The following is an 8930-nucleotide window of genomic DNA, read 5'->3' on the forward strand; positions in this document are numbered from 1 at the left end:
AGAAGAAGAAGAACAGAGGAGTCGAGACGGACGTTTAACGGAGGAGAAGAAGAAGAACAGAGGAGTCGAGACGGACGCTTAACGGAGGAGAAGAAGAAGAAAGCTTAGATGTGGGAGGAGTTTGGACTTCTGTGCTAGTCACGGTTTGTCCATCTCATACACAAATATATGAATAGTCAAATAAAAATAATAATAATGATAATAATAATAATAATGATAATAATGATGATGATAATAATAATAATAATGATAATAATAACAATGATAATAATGATGATGATAATAATAAAAAGGATAATAACAATGATAATAATAATGATAATAATAATAATAACAATGATAATAATAATAATAACAATGATAATAATAATAATGATAATAATAACAATGATAATAATAATGATAATAATAATAATAACAATGATAATAATAATAATAATAATGATAATAATAATAATAATAATACGTACAGTCCATTTAAATTTAGACTGAATGTCTTTAACCACAACAAACATTTTTCCGTGGCGGTGACGGAGAACATGATTCCCTGCAGGAATGTTTGAAACCTTCAGACTGAAATGATTACCGCAGCGAGCAGCATCGACAGGTGGCCCATCTGCAGCCCCCCCTCCCTCTGAGGGTCCACCACCGAGAAGGAGTACAGGTCTCCAGACTTATCGGCCGCCAGCAGCTCATCTTCGGCTGGGCTGAACGTCAGAGACGTGCACCTCCTGACCACCCACCTGTTGGACACAAGCACCAAGCGCCTCAGCCGCTGCGCATCCTGAAACTCATTCCCACGAGGTCGTGGCGGGTCCAGAACCACGGCGGGTCCAGAACCACGGCTCAGACGTACGTGACGTTCAGCCGGCCCGACTCGTACCTGATGCTGATGCAGCGCCACGAAGGCTCGCACTCAAACAGAACCAGCCGTTTGGAGTCGTCCGTTAACGCCGCCAGTTTTCCTGACGGAGACACTGCAAAGGCGAGGACTGTGTCACTTCCTGTCTCCTCTGAGGGACCGCCATCGCTGAAGACAAAGAGGACAAGGTCCAGCTGGAGAAGGACTCCCACCTCACAGCCTCTGCAGAGACACGAGGTCTTACCTGCCGGCGTCCTTCTTTAACCCTTTCGGAGTCTTCTCGGCGCAGCTGCAGTCGAACACAAACGGCTCTCTGAAAACACAACGAGGATATGCAAATTAGGCAAAAAGGTGCGCCTCATACGCCGGAAAATAAGATAGTCTAGTCGTTTATTATTTTTTTAAACTTCTGTTGCTTTATACATTTTATTCTGAGTCTTGTGCTCGTTTGTGCAGCACGCTCGTTGGCCTCGCTGCTTAATAAAAAAGTGGTTTGGTGATTGTGAACAGGCCGGTCAGTGGACTGGCACACGATCAGCAGTCGGTTTAAAACTAGACGAACAATTTCAAATTAAAAGTTCCTTAATGGAGGACTTTTAACCTCCATCAGCTCCAGTTTATAATCTCACCCACAGATTAGAAGAATCTGTAGGAACCTCTGAGCTCAAAGGACGAGGCAGAAGGTCAGTATTGGATGGTCGTGAGCTTCGGGGCCCTCAGGGGCCCCTGCATTAAACCAGGTCTGGTTCTGTTCTGGGCTCAGGAACTCTTCCACAGATCATCTGTAAACACAGTTCATCCACAGATGCTGATTAAAGCTCTATCAGACAAAGAATAAGCCGTATGTGGACACCATCCAGAACCTCTGCTGTCTCCTCTGGACCAGAGCTCGTTTCAAATGGACTGAGGTGAAGAGACCTGTTCTAGGGTCAGACGGGTCCTAATCTGAAGTTCTGTTTGAAAACCACGTCCTCCGTACTAAAGAGGAGAGGAACCATCCAGGCTGTGGTCAGCTCAAAAGTCAAAAGACTGCATCTCTGATGGTATGGGGGTGCATTACAGTAAATGGCTTGAGCAGCTTACACATCTGGAAAGGCTCCACAAATGCAGAGAAGTATCTACAGGTCATAAAACATCTGCCTCATCCAAACAATGATCTTTTAAAGGAAGGTCTTGCATATTTCAGCAAGAACATGCAACACCACAAACTGCATCCATCACAGCAGCGTGGTTTTGTTGTAGCAGATTCCAGGAGCTGAAGTGATCCGGACCTCCTGCCAACTGAAAACATTTGATCCACCTGGGACTGTTGGAACAGTCAGAACCCCCCATCAGACCAGAACGGGACAACAGTCTCCTCCAAAACCTCCAGCATCTGGTCTCCTCAGATCCTGGACATTTACAGAAGCAGCTGATAATTCACGGTGGAAAACAGACAAGAGATGGATCACCGGCATCAGATTCAAATAACCTTTTTCCTAAAATCACAACTTCTTAACTTACGCACGTAAACTGTGTTCTGTTGTGAATAAATAATTGCAATCTGGATTCTATTTATATTTCACACAACGTCTAAACTCTTTCACGTCTGGTCCAGTTGGGTTCTGAACCTGGCACCAGAAGCCAGAGATGCTCTGACCAGTCTCTGCCACCAGGGGGCGCCAGCAGGATCACAGCTGGACGGAGGCTCAATAACACGAAACATGAAGGATGAAGAAGCTGCAGTGCGTTGGCCTTTAGTCTTAATGTGGCTCGTTTTAAGGACGTGCAAACACGTGGTTCAAAGACGCGTCGGATAGCGAGGACGAGCTACACCATCAGTAAACTCGGCAAAAATTGCTCCGAACCTGGTACCGCCCGTCCGTCTGAGGCAGCCAGCTAGCTAACGCTGCTAACCGGAAGTCATGAAGCGGCCCAAACCTGCTCTTCTTTCGGTGGAGCGCCACGAGTTTCTTCTCGCAGCTCAGGACGAACCAGTCCCCACAGAAACCCACTGCAGTCATGTTTACTGACACCGGAGTCCACGCGCAGACGAAATGGGTCGCATGATATGACGTCACACGTATTAATGCGCATGCGCGAGTCAATGTTTTGTTGAGTTTATCCACAGCCATATATATATATATATTTGTATTCATGCCTACTTTCGGTTCCTTTATCGACTTTTATTTTGACGTTTGTGTGTATTCGTTACTGTAACCGACTATGGCCTCCGTATCCATTCGCTTGTATTTTACGATTTTGCCGTAGCTACCGGAAGTAGATATGAACATATATCTGTTGCTATGAATGCACGGATTGGAACCAGAGTTTACGCATGCGCATTCGTATCTAGGAGGTCCTGATGCGATTTTTAGAAAGTGAGAATTTTCCTCCCTAAAATAAACACTTTTAGCCGGAGAACAGCAACAGCAGAGAAGTTTGAGTCTCTGAAACACAAGTCCCGTAACCTAAACTGTAACTAAACATAAAAATGTAAAGTTAAAGAGAGAAAATACAAACACACAACACAAGGGGCATCACTGAGGGAGGGGGGCGTTACTGATGAGTGTTACATAAAACGGGACAAACCTGACTGATCCGTGTCTGAGCTGCTTCAGGACTGCAGGAACAAAAAGTACACAGCTTTTATCTGAAGGTACCAGCAATAATTCATATGTATCTTATTTTTTATGAGTGCAGTCTGGTTGACATGAATTATGGTGCTTGTTGAAAGGATGCCTGCAGGCTGCAAGTGTCATCCTTATATAATTTTATTTTGATGTATTTCTTGATGCACAGGCAGACTGTGAAGAAATATGGCGACCTCCTTGCTGAGAATAGGACGCCCGAGCCACATCAAGGTATGATGCTGTAAAATGTTTATGATCGGAACGGTCAGGACTGTTCTACTGCCGGTGTCCAGTCTGCAGCAGGTTGTTGCCAACATCAGAAGACAATGATCTTTAATAAAAACAGCTCATATTTGGAGCTGCACGCTTCAGTGGAGCAGATTGAAACCAGACATGCAGGCCTGGTCCACTGAACTGTAATGGAATCCACTCTCTGGGTGTAGTTTGCTGTATTTCTACTAGTTGAATGAGCCTAGACTTGTTTGTATTTGGCTGGTAAATCTATGAAAATCTTCATCCAGTGGAAACTGGCCACACATAGCATTTGCTTGGAAGTTTTTTCTTTGTTTAAAAGTGGATGTAAGACATTTTTTAGGACACTGGTGATGATTACCGATGGTGGACCATTAAACTGAGAACTACACCGTTTAGCTCATGTCTTCTTCCCTCAAAACAGACCGGAGCAACGTCCTCAGTGCTGCAGACATCTGACTTCATTCGATGAGCCAGCACATAACAGCAGGACGTAAGACTCCCAGATGAATTCATCTGTTTGAGTTCTGAGGTTCCTAAACCAGACCCCTCCTCTCCAGGACTGGGGCTTAAGTCCCTGTCCATGAGCACCTCAGGCAGGGTCAGAGAAAGGAGGTGGCCCTTGAACGAGCTGGACTTTGTGCTGAGGGTACAGGCGCAGCTCTTGCTTTGGTTAGACAAGGACCAAACAGTAAAAAGTGTAAAAGTGACCCGGTACGCTGAGCACCTCCCAGAATGCCTCAGGGAACACAACCATAGGTTTTATCCAGATCTGCAAAACACGTAGCCTGGGAGAGAAACTCACATGTCACATTAACGAAGATCTGGTTCACTGTTCCGTGACAGGACGGAGGTTCTGCTCCTGAATCCAAGGCTTGACCATCGGTCCAACATCCTGGACTAAACGTTCCTGGGGAGGCTGAGAATTGTACATATCCGTGGGTTTACCTTTTCATCCCCCGTCACAGAGCAAAGAGGGGGATTAGAAATACCCTCCGTCTGTAGCTCAGTAAGTTGAAACATAACTGACTGACCTCCATGTGGGTGTGTGGCTGCATCAAGATGTAAAAAGGTCACTTTCAAGAACTGGGTCACATCAAAATTCAAACATGGATCTACAATCTCTGCTTTTCCTGTTTTAGTCCGAGATAATGAGACACCTGTGGGTTTGGTGTCACTGAGTTAGGCAGAAATTGGGAACAAGCATCTGTATGAATAATAATAATTATTATTATTATTTTAATCTTTATGGATTTTTACTTGTTCATTCTTTCGCTGATGACTGGCGCATGTCGTCAGTGTGTGCATGCAGGGAGCTGGATCACGCTGAGCAGAGCACCTGCAGCTTTCAGCACCAAGTCTGGAGGATCCAAGAAGCCAACAAAAAGTCCCAGCACAGGTAGGTACTCCAGAGCGCCACAGCTGGAGTCACATTTTGACGTCCGGCCCGGGTAAACTTGAACTGTGGTACAAGTGTCTGGTCCAGAAAAAGCCACGCATCATTCCTAGATCATGAACATCCTCCAAAGCAGATGGCGAAGAGATGATGCAGTCATCTGAAGACCCGTTCCTGTGTTTGCCACTATTAGCAGATAAAATAAGGTTTTAAATTCAAGTTAAAATTACATGAAAAAAAGATTGGACCATTTTTCTGTTGTCTAAAGTTGATTAGTTGTGTCAGCCATTTTAAAATGGGTCGACTCCAAATGTTTCTGAGTTGTAGACGTACAGCCAGTGATGAGGAATGATATTTAATCATAAAACAGAGTTAACACTTTGTTTTCCGTGCTTGTTGTGTGCTCCTCTGTGCTACAGTTCTGTAAGAAAGTATTTCTCCCCTTACATACTGTATTTCTGCAGTTTTTGTTTTTTTGCCACGTGTTTCAGATCAGCAAACAAATGAGACAAATATAACTCGAGTAAATACAAAATGCAGTTTTCAAATGATTTCATTTATCAAAAATCTGTCTAAACTAGAACCCAACCAATATATCAGTAGTCTGATATTTTAGGCCGATAGCCTGTAGGCGTTTGGAGACTTATGGGCATCAGTGATAATTGTCCCATTTTGCACCGATATAAACTCTTCTAATTTTCACCAGCTGTGTCCGTACTTGCACAAGATGTAACTGTACAATTAATCCAGCAGAGGGCGCATGGAGACTACCCTCAAGTCATGGCCGTTCATTTTAACTTTCACTTTCAGCACAGCTGAAGCAGCGACCAACGGTATAGAGTATTTTTCTGAACGGGGCACGATAAGTTTATTGTAACTGACCTGTAAAACAAATCATCAATTATAAATCCTCTTCAATCCTCCAAACTGCTTGTCTTTAGCTACGTGCCTCTCAAGTTAGCAAGTTAACAATTAGATAACTTAGCACAGGCTCTTGCCTTGTAAAACTTTCTTTCAGTACTCAAATACTCAATGAGACTACTTGTATAAATAAAGGTTAAATAAAAAAATACTGTATGGTAGTACCTCTTCTTTGATCTGTACTGAGAAAAGATCAGAGCTTTGGACCACCAGAACTACGATATGTGAAGTTTAGGGTCTGGTTGTATCATAAATTCAAGGTTGAATTGAAGAACTGTGTTCATTGATGAACAGAGGAAAGCTCAGAATCAAAAAGTTATCAAGGGGGAGGATAGCAGGGCCAATGACTAAAGCAATCAAGTCCACCTGGTCTGGTGGGTTCAACCACCTAGACTGTATTTAAAGGAGGCTTTTGTGATTTGCTAAAACACAAGAAACATCAAGTTTTCTGACCACAGGTACTACTTGTCCAAAATCTGTTTGACATCCAAATACTTCAGATTGCTTTTCAGTTTGTCTTCTCAATACACCAACAAAAGAACGGGAATAAGAACGTGGCAGGGGTTCAAGAAGCTGTTGGGCCACTGCAGGTGTTGATCAGTCATGTATCAGAATACATTTGTTGTAGATGAAGTTGTTTTTTGTCTCGCTAAATGCAAAGGTCAGGTCAGTGTCACCAACTACCTAAACTCTTGTGTCCACTTGTCCTGTCAGTCATTATGCTGCAGAAATTTGGACTCTGAACCTTTGGATAGACATATTTGAAATGATCTGCTAAAGACGCCTGATTCAGGTTCACTGGTCCTCCTACACTAAAAACAATTAAGTCTGCCATAGAGTCCATGTCCTCGTTGGACATTATGACTCATAAAGTTGACACTGAAGTGGTTTGTCCACATAGTGACAGCCAAGGAAAATGTGAGCCTCCAAGGAAAAGCTGAAGGAATCCTTAAAAAGGGACATCTCCCTTGTCAATGGACAGATGACCTTCATACCTGGACAGGGTTCCATGTATCCTGGTCCTCATCCATCTTGCTGAGGATTGGCCAAGGTGAAGGTTGTTGGTGAATGATGTTTATTCCAACATTTTTCAGTCAGGTCATCTGGACAGTTTCTTTTTTTGTGCTGAAATGTTTCGCCTTTGATCCAGAAGGCTTCATCAGTCAAGGAAACACACAACAAAACTGATTCTTCCCCCAACAGTTTACTCCAAAGTGGAACAAACCAGTTATGTTGGTGCTAAGATGGTGTCTTTGACATGCCCCCTCCTCCATTGCCGGCCCTCTTCCTTGTTGACTGTCGTGTCAAACTTGAGACCATCTTAGCACCAACAGAACTGGTTTGTTCCACTTTGGAGTAAGCTGTTGGGGGAAGAATCAGTTTTGTTGTGTGTTTCCTTGACTGATGAAGCCTTCTGGATCAAAGGCGAAACATTTCAGCACAAAAAAAGAAACTGTCCAGATGACCTGACTGAAAAATGCTGGATTGTACACCTGGATTATTGAGCATGGACTTGATGTTTATTCTACTTCCACCACAATAAGCCAAGGGTCATTTTCCGTTGGTCTCAAGTAGAAATGTTTTTTTACAAACTTTTGCTTGAGACATATTTTTGAGTGTATTCTTTTGATATGATCATTCAGTGATATCTGTATCACAGTTCATTGTTTCCATGATTGGCCTTACTTCTGTGCCCTTCAGTTAGCCACTTTTAATGGATTTTAAAGAGTTAATGCTGATTGATGGTCTGCACACAGATTCATTCATCTTCAGTTTCTAGTGTACTGATTTAACACAGAGACCCATCACAGTACATACACCATTCTGACGAGGACAAGCTTAGACCATCAGAGCTCCTAACAACATGGTTTGGGTCCCGTTTATATGCTTTTTAAAAGTTAAATCTCTTTCTTTAGTATACCACAATACTAATGGTTCATGTCAGATGATGCGATCCTGATTACAATGGGTTTATGTTATATACCATTCAACTTGATGCATATTATTGAAAAAATAATGCATTCTGTGTGCTTGCTCTTCTTCTTCATCCTAGACAAAAAACAGCTCAAAACATACTTCGATTTAGAAAAACTCATTCAACACAAGTCATACAAGTTTCCCAAGACTGAAGTTTCTTCTGCAGTCGCCGCTGCCGCAGCAGTAAACACTGCACCCAGTACCGCTGACGTGAAGACCAGTGCCTCAGTGCTTGAACCATCTGACACCACCAGTACGATTAGCGAGCCTGTTTTAGCAGCTCAAGCAACTCCTGCAGTTGAATCAGTCTCAGAATCTGCTTTAGCAGGAAAAAACACCGTTGAGACTGAAGTTCTTGCAGAACCAATTCAAACAATTCAGTCTTCTGAGCCAATTGCTGAAGCTGCCACTAAGAATGTTGCAGAAGTTGAAGATGTTGGTGGTCCATCTGTCGAAGCAGCTGCTTCTACAACTGATACCACAGCCTCTGATGCCAAACTTACCTGTGCTGAAGTTTCTGCAGAGGCTGTTCCAGAGATTCTTTCAAAAGCAATCCCTTTTGAGGATGTCCAAAAAACTACTGTGGAACCTGCTCCTACAGAGATAAGCCTGGAGTCCGTGCGTGAAGGTGCCACTATAGAGGTGGCTCCTTTTGAGTCCATTTCTGAAGCTGTTTTTGTAGAATCAACCTTGAAGTTCATGGTTGAAGCTGCCCCAAAACCCATGGCAGAAGGTGCTTCTCCTAAGGCAATCTTTGACTGTGGGCTTGAAGCATCTTCTGTAAAGTCAACTTTGGAGCCTTTGGCTGAAACAGCACCTGCAGAGCCAACCTTGGAGTCTGTGGCTGAAATTACACCTGTTGGTGTGATCTTGGAGCCCCTGGCTGAAGCTGCACCTGTAGATGTGACCT

The 8930-nt window shown here is 43.4% G+C and overlaps 2 protein-coding genes across 2 annotated transcripts in view; one reads left to right on the forward strand and one right to left on the reverse strand.

Annotated features, from left to right (window-relative positions):
• The window catches only part of wdr4 (WD repeat domain 4), an 8203-nt gene extending 5300 nt beyond the window's left edge, over positions 1-2903 (reverse strand). The window contains exons 1-4 of the mRNA XM_037686755.1: positions 2783-2903; positions 1107-1175; positions 884-1030; positions 587-743 (exon numbers count right to left, since the gene is read on the reverse strand). Of these exons, the coding sequence (XP_037542683.1) occupies positions 587-743; positions 884-1030; positions 1107-1175; positions 2783-2865 (456 nt within the window). The 5' untranslated portion in view covers positions 2866-2903. The remainder of the gene's footprint in view (positions 1-586; positions 744-883; positions 1031-1106; positions 1176-2782) is intronic.
• A 757-nt stretch (positions 2904-3660) lies between these two features.
• The window catches only part of si:ch211-140m22.7 (uncharacterized protein LOC570370 homolog), a 9069-nt gene continuing 3799 nt past the window's right edge, over positions 3661-8930 (forward strand). The window contains exons 1-2 of the mRNA XM_037686762.1: positions 3661-3705; positions 5026-5125. Of these exons, the coding sequence (XP_037542690.1) occupies positions 3661-3705; positions 5026-5125 (145 nt within the window). The remainder of the gene's footprint in view (positions 3706-5025; positions 5126-8930) is intronic.

The sequence above is a fragment of the Nematolebias whitei genome, chromosome 13, assembly GCF_014905685.2.
Source record: "Nematolebias whitei isolate Nwh7 chromosome 13, NemWhi1, whole genome shotgun sequence".
Taxonomy (NCBI): Eukaryota; Metazoa; Chordata; class Actinopteri; order Cyprinodontiformes; family Rivulidae; genus Nematolebias; species Nematolebias whitei.